General features: G+C 37.7%; 1 protein-coding gene across 2 annotated transcripts in view; it reads right to left on the bottom strand.

Annotated features, from left to right (window-relative positions):
- Positions 1-1,529: 1,529 nt before the first annotated feature.
- Positions 1,530-15,251, bottom strand: part of PPP2R5E (protein phosphatase 2 regulatory subunit B'epsilon) — a 71,145-nt gene continuing 57,423 nt past the window's right edge. For both annotated transcript variants that reach the window (XM_071426253.1, XM_071426254.1), the window contains exons 6-14: positions 13,142-13,272; positions 12,998-13,057; positions 12,261-12,369; positions 11,217-11,270; positions 11,068-11,118; positions 10,091-10,210; positions 8,253-8,380; positions 6,363-6,464; positions 1,530-3,745 (exon numbers count right to left, since the gene is read on the bottom strand). In XM_071426253.1, coding sequence (XP_071282354.1) covers positions 3,646-3,745; positions 6,363-6,464; positions 8,253-8,380; positions 10,091-10,210; positions 11,068-11,118; positions 11,217-11,270; positions 12,261-12,369; positions 12,998-13,057; positions 13,142-13,272 — 855 coding nt within the window. In that variant the 3' untranslated portion in view covers positions 1,530-3,645. The remainder of the gene's footprint in view (positions 3,746-6,362; positions 6,465-8,252; positions 8,381-10,090; positions 10,211-11,067; positions 11,119-11,216; positions 11,271-12,260; positions 12,370-12,997; positions 13,058-13,141; positions 13,273-15,251) is intronic.

Genomic DNA, 15,251 nt, shown 5'->3' on the forward strand with positions numbered 1-15,251 from the left:
AGAGTTCAAAATGGAAAACTGGGCTACATAAAATCTGCTGCACATACCAACCAGGAAGAACTAATTCATGGCTCACTCCAGAGCTGCTAAGGGAAGCACAGGAGCCAAATTTAAAAAGCTGTAAGTAAATAAAAACATTCTTCAACCTTGAGTATCATCACTCTTGTCTTCTTTAAGGGCAACTGCTTTGGGATAGTGGTGTCACACAATTAAGAGAAAAGGGCATCTTTGTTTTCAAAGACAGAATTAAAAGGAAATTATGTCGGTTTTACTTGGAGGGAGAAGAATCTCATCTTTCCCACTCCTCACAAAACAATAAAGAGCTTTTTAGAGCCCATAATATATTTTCTTTTCCATCGAGTGAGAGAGCCTAAGGCTGTACACGCACGTATAATGCAAGTACAGCTGCTACATTTCTTACTCAAGCAATTCTTGGCTCCAACACCCTCGATTTTTCCATATATGAGAACAGATTAAAAAATAAATTAAACCCTTTTACTTATGCTAACAAAACCAAGATTAAATTTACTGTGACCCTGCTAGCAAACGCTCCAATGGCATTAGAATACCTTTACTTAAAGCATTCCAACCTTTGGAAGAAAGACAAAAAACACTCGAAAGCAACGAAAGGAAAACAGTACGGGAGACGTGCAAGATGAAGAAAGCAACATGTGGTCAATTCAGAGTGTATGAGAGGAACTTTACTTGCACAGTTGTTACATCCCCATGACCCAATGCCCTCGCAGCTCCTTCCTGTGAGCAGGCAGTGCCCAACCCTTCCCCCTGAGACCAATGTGGCCCAGGACACGCGGGACCACCCAGCGCCTGCCGGACGAGCGGTCAAGAACAACACTGACACCAGCCAGGGCGGTTTGTGGAACTCAAGAAGCCAACAAAAGTGTAATTCATGATGCACTGATCACACTTGGGCCCACGGGCTGCCTTCCTCTTCCTCCTGCTGCAGCTCCAGCGGGAGCCCTGCGGGGCCGGGCACGGCGCCAGGGCTGCGGCACACGCGGGGTCCTGGCAGCAGGCGCCTCTTCAGGTGCATCACCCGGCCTTTGGAGTCAAGGGACTTCACACCAACAGCACATCATCTCCTTCTCCTGAAGGAACATTCCTTCCCAGAAGTGATAAATCATCTACGAACGTCAGACACTCCCCGCTGTCCCCGCGGCAGAGGCCACGAAATATTGCAACCCACCAGGTTCTGGTCAGTTTTGTATGATCAAGAGTAGAATGACATGGCAAAACAAAAAATAGTTATGAACAAACAACACTCACCTAAACTCTAAGTACAGGACAAGGTGCTTTTTCTAATTTCACATTGTTGTGTTTTACTCCACCGGGTGAAGAACATCAAGTTTTATTCCTCCATTCTTTCTCAGTTTTTCACAATGGAACATAGTCTTTGAGCATGAGTTTGAGTCCACCCTCTTGTACTGTGAAATGATCATTTCACACCGAAATCACACTAGCAAGTTTGTTTTTTTGGTAACAGAAATAAAAGACTGTCAAAATCAATGGGCTAAGGGACATGATTTGTTATAAATTTATTTAATCTTCAGTATTTCAGCTTGCACCTTTGCTTCAGCACTTTAAAATAAAATGTTTCAACTATGACAGTAACTGCCTAATTTACATTGAGTCCCAGTCAATGTTCTTAAAAGAAGCTCATAGTAATCCCATTAAATCATGTTGTGTTTGGTGTTGCATATGACTAGTTCCACTTTTTTTTTCCTTTCCAGAATTAACAGTGTCAAGTTCTTACAAAGCCTTGAGTTTACAACATTTGTGTGTGCAGACCCAGGAGTACAAACTGTGACCTGATAATCCTGAAACAGTCAGTAGTCTAGGAGGGAATTCTTTTTTACTTTTTTTTTTCCGTGCCCGAAAACAAGAAAACTTCAAATTCTACTGTATATTTAAATGGTAGGAAGAAAAATATACAAGCTTGTATTTATACTGTATTTCTATCAATGGCAACAGGTCATAAATTCATGTTTGCAACTATCACAAAGACTCATGAACACCAATTCATTTTTATACTGTAAATACTGCTGGATTGATGGTTTAGGATTATCAATTCACTGTTGTCATATGTCTATAACAGTTCAAAAGCATCCTGGAGAAAAATCCTGAAACACATACCTTCCGGTATAGAATAATGCAACTGCATTAGCTAAATATATACTGTACAGAAGTCTTATCAGCATTTTACCTACCAAAGATGTAAGATTCCACTTTCAAATACAAAGCAGATAGCCAATAATGTATACTTATAATACAGCCCTCTTCTTTGTTTTTGTATTTTTTTTTCCTCTTTTGTTTTAAACAATTTGGTCACAATGCACCTTTGATATAAAAGCATTTTAAACTTTATTATTAATACTCAGAACATTAGGATTTCCAGAATTTTTTTTTTTTCAGTAGCATTTGTAGAACCACTTTTGGTAACAAATACAGTAGTTAGGAATGAGCATCCAGATGAGAATGCAGAAGTGTATTATCCAGAATCCTTTCCAGCTAAGACCATAGGGCTGGTACTGTGATGAGTAATAGTACTAGAACCACAAAAACACTAGAGTATGTTTCTTAGAGGCTACATCCTCTTTTGCTGGAACACTTTATAAATACATATTAAAAAGTAAGGCAACAACTCCAAACTGTCCAAACTGCTATCTCAACTCAATTTCCAATTAGATCCATGACCACTGGAGATCAATTTCATGCTTGTGTTGTTTAGCATGTGTCTTTATTCTTTCAGAATGGTCCAATAAGAACATACTGTAATAATTTAGCAATTGGTGTTTCTAAACCAACTCTGGTACGTGTGTCCAATGCTGCATCACTAATACTGGTTAGGTATTGGAGTCCAGGGTGTTACCACTGCCCTTTTTTTTTTTTTCCATGGATTGTGGACACTAATTTGGATTTGCAATAAATAGGTGCACGAATCCAAAGCTCCCTTTCCTACTATGTTTATCACCTACTTGTTTTTTAATTCCTAATGTTCAAATTAAGGAAGCACCAGAGACAGCCTGGTACTAAAAAAATGCTCACACCAGTAAACAAAACTTTTATTCAGGACCAATGTTTTTCATGGCCCTGATCTGAATGGACATTCAACTTATGAAGATATGCAAAAGGAAAAGAAAGTCAAATTACAGTAAAGTTATCCAGAGAAGGAGGATGTTACACAAACTCATAAGGAAATGACAGTCTTTTTTTCTCTTTTACTATAAATACACGTAACAGTTTAGCAGAAAGACAAGCTAAATTTTAAGATTGTTCACATTTGAAAGTTGTATTATACTCTCTGCTAACGATAAATAAGGAACAGGTCCTGACAATGGAATCTGACATTGCAATTTTCATCAACAGATCTTTGAAGACTCGTTTTAAAGAAGGGTTAAAACAATGATTATGTTTGCAAAGTTCTGAGAAGTCCATCTGTTGTCCAAACTTTGGATTAAAGTCCTTATTTTTTTCCTTTACTTAGAGACAGGTATATACAGTGCTGTTGTAATAATGAAACAAATGTGAAATCTACTGTAAAGTTGCACAATACAGAAAACTGTTGCTCCATCTTCTACTACATAAATGTGTGACTCCACAGGTTAATAATGCTGTTTTGTATTTTTGTTAAGTTGGAATTATTCCATCACGTCTAAGACCTCTCTTTAATTCCAAATCCTCCAGTTTTTTCCACAGTTCTTCACGCTCTTTCTCTTTCTTCTTCTCACTGACAGATGAAATAAAACAAAGAGTTAGCAGGAGAGAAGACTGGAGATAAATAATATTTATGTTAAAAAATATATAGCTGACATTAAATAGCTGCACTAATTTTCTTGAACACAACTGCAATTTTCCTATCATATATTTAACTTTTTTTTTTAGTATTTTCTTTTTCTTTTTGTTACCTACATAAATTTAACTAAACAAAGCAGTATGAGAAAAGCATAAAATGTAAGCTGACCAAAGTGACAGTGTTCATAGACACTCATTTGCAATGAGGAATTAAAAAATGCAGCAGACTTTTACTACAGAACTGATCCGTCAAAATTATAAAAATTAACATTTCGGACTAAGTTATGTAATTATTTTCATTTTATTTATTTAAGATATAAATAATCCTGTAAATCACAGCAACTTTCTAGAAACCATTCCCTGATCCCTTTAGAATCACTCTTTTTACTTACATGACTGCTGGCTTCCCTACAGCTTAGGCACCAGCCAAGGCCAAGTTCAACCTACAAGATGTGCCTTTTGTGCAGTGAGTTACTCTTTTTCCACACCAAATTCCTGCAAGATCTGTGTAGCATTTGCTTTAAAAACAGACTTTAGTGGCTGATTTGAGAAAATTAAACAGCAAACCTAACATTTACTTTACCTGCATTGTTTGCTTTCTAAATTTCCTGTCTCTGCCTCAGCTTACTGAGAATAAATCTCCTTGAGACTGCAAGGCACAAAATGCTCTCAAGTTCTATGACATCACCTTGCAGGTTTAGATGAAATGGAAATCTAACAATGACAGATACACAGATTCTCTGCCAGTCACATTACAGAAGTCTTGAGAAGTATTTCAAGGGATTAGAACCATTCCTACACACTTTGATTCACTCAGCATACCAACATCTGGCTCATTTGTTTGGAATTCTGATTTCCCATGAGGATTTTAAACATATAAAAAATACAAACAACTTTCAGATACATCCCTGAAGAACAGTAAAGAGAAAAGAGCCTACTGTTATTAGAAAGTATTTAAAATTAAATACAAGAATAAGTGAAATAGCCTTACATTTTCAGGCTACTTACCAATATTTATCTTCTAATCATTAGGAAATACATGCCTGCTTACCTAAAGGTCTGTTAGAGGATGACCACCTCATCCAACTCACCTATTTGACCTATCCTAGCCATTAATATTGAACATATTTCTCCTCAAGCTTTAAGTGGTATCAAAGCTACCCTCCTAAAATGTGGTTTTATTAAGATGCTGAAGATTTTCTGAAAACCTTAAGGTAAATATCCTATAAATATTCAGATTTTAAAATTATAAGAAGCAAATAAAAATGGTGACATGGTTAGCACCAGCCTTGGTAAGAAGGTACAATGTCAGCAGGTGCAAAAGAAATTCTTTGTGCAGTTGAGCCACTAAACCTCCCCCATTATCCAGACATGGGACACACCACTGCAGTGTCTGGTGCTGCTCAGAGCAGAATTTCTCATCTTAAGGGGCAAAGTGCAACCACAAATGGATTCAGGTCACCAAGCTGCCTCAGTGAATATCTGGACTAGATGATCAGTCCTAAAACTCTCTGCCTTTTTGCTAGGAAACCACAGAGTTTGTCTCAACTGCACTACGTGATTGGCGCTTATTTATCAACACATATCAAGAATATCTGGTTTCTTAGTTCAAATCCATCTCTAAACAAGCCTCTACAAGTAAAATACCATATTAATGAACTAGCCTGTTATGTGCAGATTTTTTGGACTATAAAACAAAGATCAATGAAAGGCCAGTGACTCCAGTCACACAAGCCAAAAAACTACAACAGCCAAAAGACTTTCAAGGTTGGACTACCCTAAAAACCTCTGCTGATATGCAGTGCCCTTTGCATTTCTTGGGGGAACTCTGAGTCACAGCCAAAGTATGGCTTAAATGAAGTTGCAACCTGCTCAAAGTTCCTGAAATTTGCTCATTTTTTTTACCTAATCTTTGCATAAGGTGAAACTTTTGAGAAAAGATGCTGCACTGTAATGGAAAAATAAAGATTAGGGAAAATGGCAGAAAAGACACGAAGGCACTGAAGTTGAACTAATGTCTCTGTGAGTGGTGTATTTAATGGATCCTGCATGCTGAAAGACTCAGATACAGCAAGACCTCTGAATAAGAAACAAAAAGGCTGAGAAATGTCTCTTTGCTTTAAGATCACATCCAGCCAACAAACAGCAGCTTGGAAAATCAAATCTTAGGGGTTTCCCTCATGTCTCTTTCCAAACCTCAGTGTAACTTTTTTTTTTAAGGTCTTTAAGCAAAGTGTTACCTTTCAACACTTGTTTTCCTTTTATCATTGAAGATCTTGACACACTTCAGTGTTTTGGAATGTGAAGTCAAAAAGGAATTGCCAAGGAATGTGGATTCCCAAGTCATGCAATGGACACTGTATTTAATAAAGCCTCAAGAACAACCTGCACACAATCTCACATCCTGCAAAGAGCAGCCCAGCAAGCAGATAAGGGCAAAAACGGGGCAGTGTCTATAATGTCTGAGATTCTGCAACTGCATCTGAGTGTAAGGGGAGAACTAAACTGCAGGCCATGTGCACAGCTGACAAAAGAAAGCTTTAAAAAGTTACCGCTGACGATCTGACTTGTAAGTGGCTGTCAGCTCGTCAAACATGGTGCTGTTCATCTCCATAAATGCCTTCAACACATTGTAGACTAAAGCCACAATAGCCCTGTGAAACATGGAGAAAGAAGAAAGAAGAGAATCCATTAGTTTCAGGTGAAATCAAACGTGAAATACAAAGTGTCTTCTCTTCCCAGCCTTTCTGTGACCAATTCTGTTCCTGCAAGTATGGTTATGTAAATTCTTCGATTTCACTGAAACTACTTTGGATTAACATCCTTAAGGTGAGAATCAGCTTTCATGTCCCTTCTGACTACTGAAATGGAGCAGGCCAAAACTCTAGGGTGAAAGGCAACAACAGAAAGCTATTACATATAACTACAGCCTCTTCCCTCATGCTGTGGAGCAATTCTGAATGCAACTTCAGAGATTCAAATCATCAATGCTGGCAGAAGGAATAGAATTCAAACACAAAATGAAAGTGATTCATATTTCCTTATGACTCTCCTATGAAGCTGAATATTCAGTGCATCTATGCAAAATGCAAAGCTGTATTTCAAGAGTGATTTCCTTGTGCTCATGCAGTTCATATGCATTTTCCCTTTCACAGTTCCTGATCCACTACTCTGGCTGTCATATTCAGACCCAAGGCTGCTTAAGAAGCAGCTCCTCAGCCAGGAGGCAGTGAATCAACAGTACAAGTGCCAGGAACCTTTGGAGCTAATCCTTACAGGACACACAAAATATGTGCCATTTCCCACGCACCCCTGTCTCTCTCATCTCTTTAAATAAACTTTCATTTTTGTTGCCTACATGAAAAATTTTCTTATAAACATAGAAATTCTTTAAATAGCTCCTTTATTTTAGACGTGTCTTTACCTGGCTCGTGTAATAAAATTACTGTGGGTATGAAAACTCTAAATTGTGATACTGGAATATTCTCATTACCAGAAGCATCTCAGTGCATAATATTAAAAGGTTGGAGGCTGGTACTGGAAAGTGTCTTTTTGTGACCAGTGTTAAGTTACAGAGGCTTTCCAGCAGCATTAGATTTGTCATGTGAGCACACAAGCTTGAGAGTTTGACTAGGTACAGGAAAAAAAGACCAATGTTTGAAAAGATGAATCATTTTACAGTAAGGTCTCAAAGCAACTGGGACCTGAACATAGCACAGCTCATTAAAAATACTGGCTTTACTAAATGCTAATCATCTTGACTTACAAAAACTTTCCAACTAAAATAAAGGATATATGTCATCTTCCTGCAATAGACTTTTCCATAAAAACACTTTTTATTAAGCCATTCAGTTTAAAATAAAATTGCCTAATTACCACAATATCAATACTAAGTAACTGTTCAATTACTGTCATAAAGAACAGCTTTTAAATAAATTTAGAAAAAAAACCCAACCTAAGAATATATTGTCTGTGTGTTTCATGGATGTTTAAAAAATGCCAACACCAAAAGTCTCCCAGAGGTATCAGCTGATGACACAGCCACAAAGCTTTATTAATGCCAACTGATATTCTTCTAGACAATTTAGAATCAAGCTTAAGAGCCAAACAGTTTATAAAAAAACTGCGTAGGAGAAACACTTGATGAGCAACATTTTTCCTTCAATAACAATGTAACATTTTATTTCTTCTTTTTTCCAGCTTGTGAGAAGGCCTATTTTTATCCTACAAAGTAGTGATTTTTGTACACATACCAGTTAATTAAAAACACTGAGACAAGCTCAAGTTCAGACTAATATATATTGTCATTAACAGAGTTGCACTTGCTCAGAGCAGCTTTGAGTGTGCATCTCTCCCATTCAGATGTTCTTCAGCAGACATTCCCTGAGTTTATCAGTGGGCTGTCAAATGCTAAGAGATAAAGTGTAAATGCACAAACTTACGGATTCCAGTGCTCTTTAGAAATCCTGTAAAGGCTGGAAAACATGATGGGAAGTATAACATTTGAGTTCTCCTCTATCAAACTCATGATGTATTCATTATTCCAATAATACAGCGCTCTTTCAGCCACCTTTAAGTCAAAGAAATAAAACAGGAACAGGAATTCAGATATCTGAAATTTTGTGATTTTCTGACAGAAAAACAAATCACAGAGAAACTCCACAAAGATGAGCTAACAGGAGTTATTAGTTTTGGAATTAAATTACTCTAATCAGTAGCATAACATACATTAATGGAATTAATTTCTATCCTGTAGTTCTGATCCCACAGCACCCACTCTCTATTGCCTGAGCAAAGTATTATTGCTCACTGAAGACTGGGTGCAGACACAGCATCAGTTGAGGAGGGGTAGGAAGAGCAGACAGACTTCCCATCACCCTTTCCCTCAAAATCAGGGAGAGTGCAGTTGGAAAAAACCCAGCAGTGCTGGGAAACCAGAGGAAGGAGACAGGGAAAGGCCCCATAGCTGGGCTGGAAAAGGGAGGAGAAAGTGTGGGGAAGGTACCAAGGACAGTAATTGTCTTGGAGAGGATCTGGGGGGTAGGAAGGAGGATGCTGATCTGAATTATGATTAAAAAAAGGATGTAGTCCAAGGAAGAGCTGAAAAGTCACATCTGTCTTTGTGCCAGGACAGATCACCAGGCTTAATATGGAGACACTACAGGCCATGAACTCTATATCCTCTTCACACCCATTACATCCATTATCCAGTTACATCCCATCCATTCCCCTTCCTCCCATTATACAATGTGATTAAAACAGGCTACAGAGTTTGTGTCACCTCTAACCACACACGTGGGTACATGGTTAGAAGGAATCAAGTCAGAAAACAGGAACTGCACAAGACTGCACCAAAACTGGGGAGGAAATCCATCCTCCAGGGTCTACAGGGCCAGCACCTGCCACCTGTAGGGCTCTCTCACTGCTCAGAGTGAGCCCAAGAAAAGCTGGAAAGTCTCTTTTCCCAGCCCAGCGCTTGAAGAAGGAGTCAGGGCTCTTCATTTCTCAGTCTCAAGGTTGTTTATTGTTCCTTATCTATAAAATTGTTTCTCCTGCCCTGCCGAGGTCCATCCAGCAGGGCAGTTCCAGGCACTCTGCCTGCCCCAGGGCAGTGTTATGTCTTTATACTAAAAACTACATGTACAATGTTTACAATTACTTTCCAATACCTATCACCTATGTTAGACAGTGAGCTTCTACTCTAAACCAATCTAAAAGTGCCACCATCACAGCAGAAGATGGAGGCCAAGAAGAAGAAGAAGGAGAAAAGCTGGACATGCCCAGATCCCTCCATCTTGCCTCCTGAATCCCCATTCTAAAACCCCAAAATCTACTTTTTCACCTTGTGATAAATTCACTGTCATCCTACTTAATTTGTCATGGCTTGCAGATCTTCATCTAAGGTTGGTAACTTGCTCCATGGGTCATAATCAAACCCACAGGGGCATCTTGGGCTCTGTGCCAGGGTCTCTGAGCCTGGACAGCCAGAGGGATGTCCTGGGTCCTGACAGCCACCCATAGTGGGAAGAGCTCACAGCCTGCTTGGACACAGGTCAAGGATTTGTGAGGGGCTCAGAAGGAGCAGCTCTGTGCTGTAACCCCAAACATCTCCAACAAGTTATTAATGGAGCTCAGACCTAACCTTCCACCCCAACATATCCTCTTCCACAGAAGACAAGTACTTAAAAACGTAACATAGAATAATATTTACATTTGGGGGGAGTTATGTTTGAAACTGAGACTATACATTCCTATATGAACAATAACCTTTACCACTGACCTGAAAATGAGGGCTAGAGACACACTTGGCAATTTGTTTAAACAAAGGTTCCTGGATTTTGACAAATTGTGATGGTTCAATTACATCCAAGATTTCCTCCAGCTCTCCTAGGAACATGACCTAAAGACAAAAAAGAAAGCATTGAACATAAAACTTCCAAATCATCTTGTTCTGCAGAATGCTGGCAACCTCCAAATTCTACTGCTTCAGGAAGAAATGGAAACCTCACTCAGCTCAGTGAGACCCTGTCTCAAAAAATGTCATCAGTTCTACCACTGGCAACTTCTGGACTCAGTCCCTTAAAACAAGGACAAGTTTCTTCTTCAAATGCTGCCTTTAACATATTTTGAATGAAATTCAGAATTGCACCAGTATAAACATCCATGCTGAAAACCTTGTCTCATACAAAGATCTGAACAAAGGCTTAAACTTCAGTAACTAAGGAGATTCTCCTAATTTTACCTCATTTTTGAGAGCAACATTGAAAATAACAGTTTTGCTGTTTCACAAAACCTCACTAGGAAAACTCTGATTTGCATCTGAAACAAAAATGCACGTTTAATTGCATCTTTTACATGTTTAGTAGGTAAACACCACATAAAGCATCTTTAGTAGGTAAACACCACATAAAGCATCTTTTACCCTCACTGGAAAAATACTGTCTTCATATATAAACAATTCCAAATCTAACAGAGTTTTCCAACCTATCCTTAACTACGTTTATTTTCTCCTTTCTAAAATATTCTCTGCAGCAGAACCAGGAACTATTTTGTGAATAGGAACCAGACTTATCAAACTTTGCACAGTCAAAACTGTTCAAAAAACTAGAATTAAAGTATTGAAAAATCACCTACAAGAAATAATACCAAGCTTCACCACAGCACATGCTATCAACCACGAATTAAAGACCCCTGCTTATTATGTTTTAGAGCAAAATAACTCTTTTTTTTCCTTTGTAATACCAGCATATCTCTTACCTCTTTCTGACTGCAGGTTTTTGGCCAGAATTTCATTAAACCTCTAATAACCTAAATTAGAAGGAAAAAGAAGTTAGATTTTATACTTTTCTCTCTATGGGGTAAAGCATTCATAGTGGAAAAAAAAAAAGTATGAAAGAAATATTTACTGGTTCTGTGAGTGAGGGGTCCTTCTCCAGAAACTGTACTATGCAATACGCCAGCTGTGAAGAGATAAGAATTTACAAAAACAAAATTAGAACATTTTTATAAAAAAACCACAAAACCCCAACTTTTTTAAAAAGAAAAACTTAAGGCAAGATGCTATTCATCTCTCTCAAGCTACATCCAATTTTAGACTGAGATGCAGAGTTTGCGCTGTGCAAATCCATTCAAAGTTCAGTTTATAAGAAATGAGTTTATAAGAAACAATTGTTCTATACAAGAACAATTAGAGTGACGAAATAGCACATAAAATAAAAATCAGAATAACTTGGGATTCTAAATACAGTCACACAAGCAATGTTTTGAAGCTTCTGCTACTCTCTTAAAGTGCAACTTTTTACTAATTTTACACAGCAAAGTCATGAGAATTCTTGCAAGATGAGTCGACACAGCTAAAACCTGGAATAACATACTTAGAAAGCAGAGCTTTATCACCATAAGAAATACTGAAAATTTTCACTATCTGAAAATCAGAGAGAAAGGCAACAGGTAGCAGTATCAGAGGAAAAATTACATCATGAACGCTGAGGGTATAAAAAGATTTATGAGAGCATAAATGCAGTATTAAGGAATCTCTGAGGGAGAATATGAAATGAAAAAATGTGGGTATTAGTATTCAGAAGGTTGCCAGGGTGAAGAAGAGCCTTGACAGGACAAGACTAAGGAAACCCAAACATCCTCTTGGGAGAGAGAATGGGAAAGGCAAACTTGTGAGAATGAGAAAAGAGAGGAGAGGAAAACCTAGAGAGAGCCTAACTACTAAATAAAATTTCCAAACTATTACAGATGCATGTTATGCTTGTAATTACCTAAGCAGAACAGAAGCTAAATATTTATCATATAAAGGATACTGAATTAATTTGGAAAAAAATCGATTGTGGTTTTTTTCCACATTTAGAATTTTCCTTCCCTGCTCATGTAATTAAATGCAACCTTTAAAAATATACATGTAATTCTTACTGAACAGAAAATATTTTCATAATTTCTACCTGTGCATGGAAGAGCGATAAACTCCTGACTGTGTGTAAAGGGATCAGCACCTTCACCAGAAACTGTTTATGCTCTGCCTTGAGAGGTAAAGCAAAACCATTGATAATACTGGAAATGAGAAAAGAAATATTTGTTAGTGTCATAATCACAGAGAACAATACTGAGGTTTTGTTCAGTACAAAAGCACTTTCTAGATTAAAATATATTTAGCAGTCAGCAGCTGTTTACAAACAGCACTTGTAAACAGCTGTTGACTTTGGTCCTGATTTGTATTAACAGGGCAGTTCATATCTAGGTAGCAATCCAGCTCTCATTAGGAATAACCACATAAACAGCTGCACAGAACTGTTGCCAAACAGAGAAAACCTTGTCTATGTGGTCTGTAAATTCATCTGAGCAAGGTGGTCTTGAGTAATTAACCTACCAAAATTAGATTCACTCATAACATTCCCTCTGCTAAGTGTGCTCAGAATAATCCTCCAGCATGGAAGGATGAAGTGTGCAGTGTTTAATGGACTCACACACATAAAATCAACCCAACACTTTGGCTCTAACTTGTAGCTATATATTCTTGGCAAAGATGTGACAGAGATTTGCACATGGGCTTAAAGATGAGCATGTGCACACATCTGTTTTCAGAGTCAGGGATTATCATAATACTTTTTCCAAATCTGACACTATCCTGACGTGTGCACAAGGGAAATCTGAGTTAGATAATAAATAAAGACTCCTTTACCTTCCTAAAATTTCCAACAGTTCAGCTACGCCATTGAAGTGTTCAGTTTCATAAACAAATCTAAAAAAAGAAAAGTTAAATATAAGCAATATATCAGTTTCCTAAAGGGTTCATAAATGAAAAGCACCTTCTTCCACAACTTACCGTAGAAAAATATTATTAATCTGTTTTCGGATAAATGCTCTAAGGCCCAGGAACTTGCCATAAATTCTGTGCAAGACTGTTTTTAGGTAGTCTCGTTCCCGAGGGTCTTCGCTGTCAAACAGCTCCAACAGCTGGGTTTAAAGGAAAAAGAGAACTGAAACAGGAGACGTTTGACAAGTAGGACACAACAGACTTCTGTATGAAATTGAATTCATGAAAGCACATGAATGAAAGAATATGACATCCATGGTACCCAAGCAGCAGATATCCAGTATTAAAAAAGCCTGCTGGAACTTCAGTATAACATCATACACCTCAGAATAATCAATTTGTGATTAACTAGCTCCAAAATGCTGCCCTTCTTCTCCCCAAGAATAAATATGGTAAGACAGTTTGCCCTTTACCATCCACCATTCCCTGACTCTGCAGAACCAGAAGATCCTCATTTGCTCTAACACTTTGTTCTCACAAGGTTGTGTCAAGGTCACATTTTTCTAATTGCTTGTAATTCATATGATGAGCTCTTAAGCCTTCCTAGTGATTGCATGGCCCTCATGCTGTGGAAAGACTCAACAGGGAAGTCCATGCCAGCACTGGATCTGCTGCTATGGGATCTCCACCAATTGCCACAAATCAAAAGCTTCAGAGGGAATTAATCCTTCACTTTGAACAAAATGGTGATTTCATTATCAATGCCAATTAAAAAAAAAAATAAAAAACAACAATAACAAAAACCCTGCATTTACTAAGTTGTTCTTAAATACACAGCAAAATGGTTATGTGAGACTCAGTCAAGAGAGATGGTGGTTTAGTGTCTGGTATTGTACAAAATATTTCCCAAACACTGTCACCTGAAGCTGCATGAAATGAGCAGCAGGAATATCACCTGCAGGTCTTTGTTTTATTCCCCTTGAATCCTCTGCCACAACAGTAGGAGCTTTCCCTTAGCCACCCTCTTCATTTTTTTTGTGACACCACAACATTGGGTATTCTGGTGGATGTTTGGAATAAATTCAGAGGTAAATTTTAAAGAAAAAAGGACAACCAAGTGCCACAAATGTGCAGAAACCAGGGAATTTAGGCAATTTTTAGTAATCATAGGCAACCAGTATCTGTCTTGCATGAAAAAAAACTGTGAACCAGTACCTGTCTTGCAAGAGAAATAAAGACAGTTTGTCAAACAGGTAAGATGCTGTCAGAAAATCATTGCAGGAGTGGCAGAAAACAAAATTATCTTAGGTTCACAAACAGATAAATTATAAATACCTACTGCAAGTAGATATGTCAGTGTATGCATGCTACACCTGATCTCTGTTAAACTGCTATATAACTCTGAGGAGGTGAAAAAAGATAAGAAAAAATAAGATTTAAAGTTGTTAGGCTGTCTGGGGTTTTGCTTTCTAAGGTCCAGGTCTAGGACTGATGCACACAATCTTCCTCATTGTTTGGAACATTTCTGCAGCTTGCAGTGAGACCTCACTGTATCCTCCTTGCAGTAAGAATCTCTGGTGGGGATTTCATGAGGGAAGTATGAGGTTTGTCAGCTGCCCTCCAGAGGTTATAAACACATTGCTCTCCTCAATTAGCTCTGGATTTCAATAAATAAATAGTCACCTCATCCTTCCCCAAATAGCACATTTCAGCCTAAGACAGCAAACAGCTGGAAGCACTTATGTTTTTTGTTTTCTTACTGGATTGAAAAGTATTTATATTTCCAGTTCTCTTATGCAGATCCTCTCTGGAAACATTGCTAAACTAAGTCTCTCATTAAAAAAAAATAATAATAATAAGACTATTATTTTGCTATGTCCAATTTGTTTTCAGGTTTCAACAATAAAGTCTTATTTTTAGGAATAAGCTTCAAGACTTCCATAATTTATTTTGACTATTCTAAACATACACAGAAAAGGGAAATTAATTTTCCAAAATAGCAACCTACATAACAGAGACTTGTAGATATATTTGAATAGTATGTCTCTTAGCAACCACTGCCAACCATTTCAAACTGTACATAAGCAAGCTTTAGAAATGAACAGTTACACTGGTAAATACAGTATTTTATTAAAACATATAGCTGAAAGCAGAAATACAGCTATACTTAATGAAAGAA

Source organism: Agelaius tricolor, unplaced genomic scaffold, assembly GCF_023055355.1.
Source record: "Agelaius tricolor isolate 1412-34295 unplaced genomic scaffold, bAgeTri1.0.p SCAF_5, whole genome shotgun sequence".
Lineage (NCBI taxonomy): Eukaryota > Metazoa > Chordata > Aves > Passeriformes > Icteridae > Agelaius > Agelaius tricolor.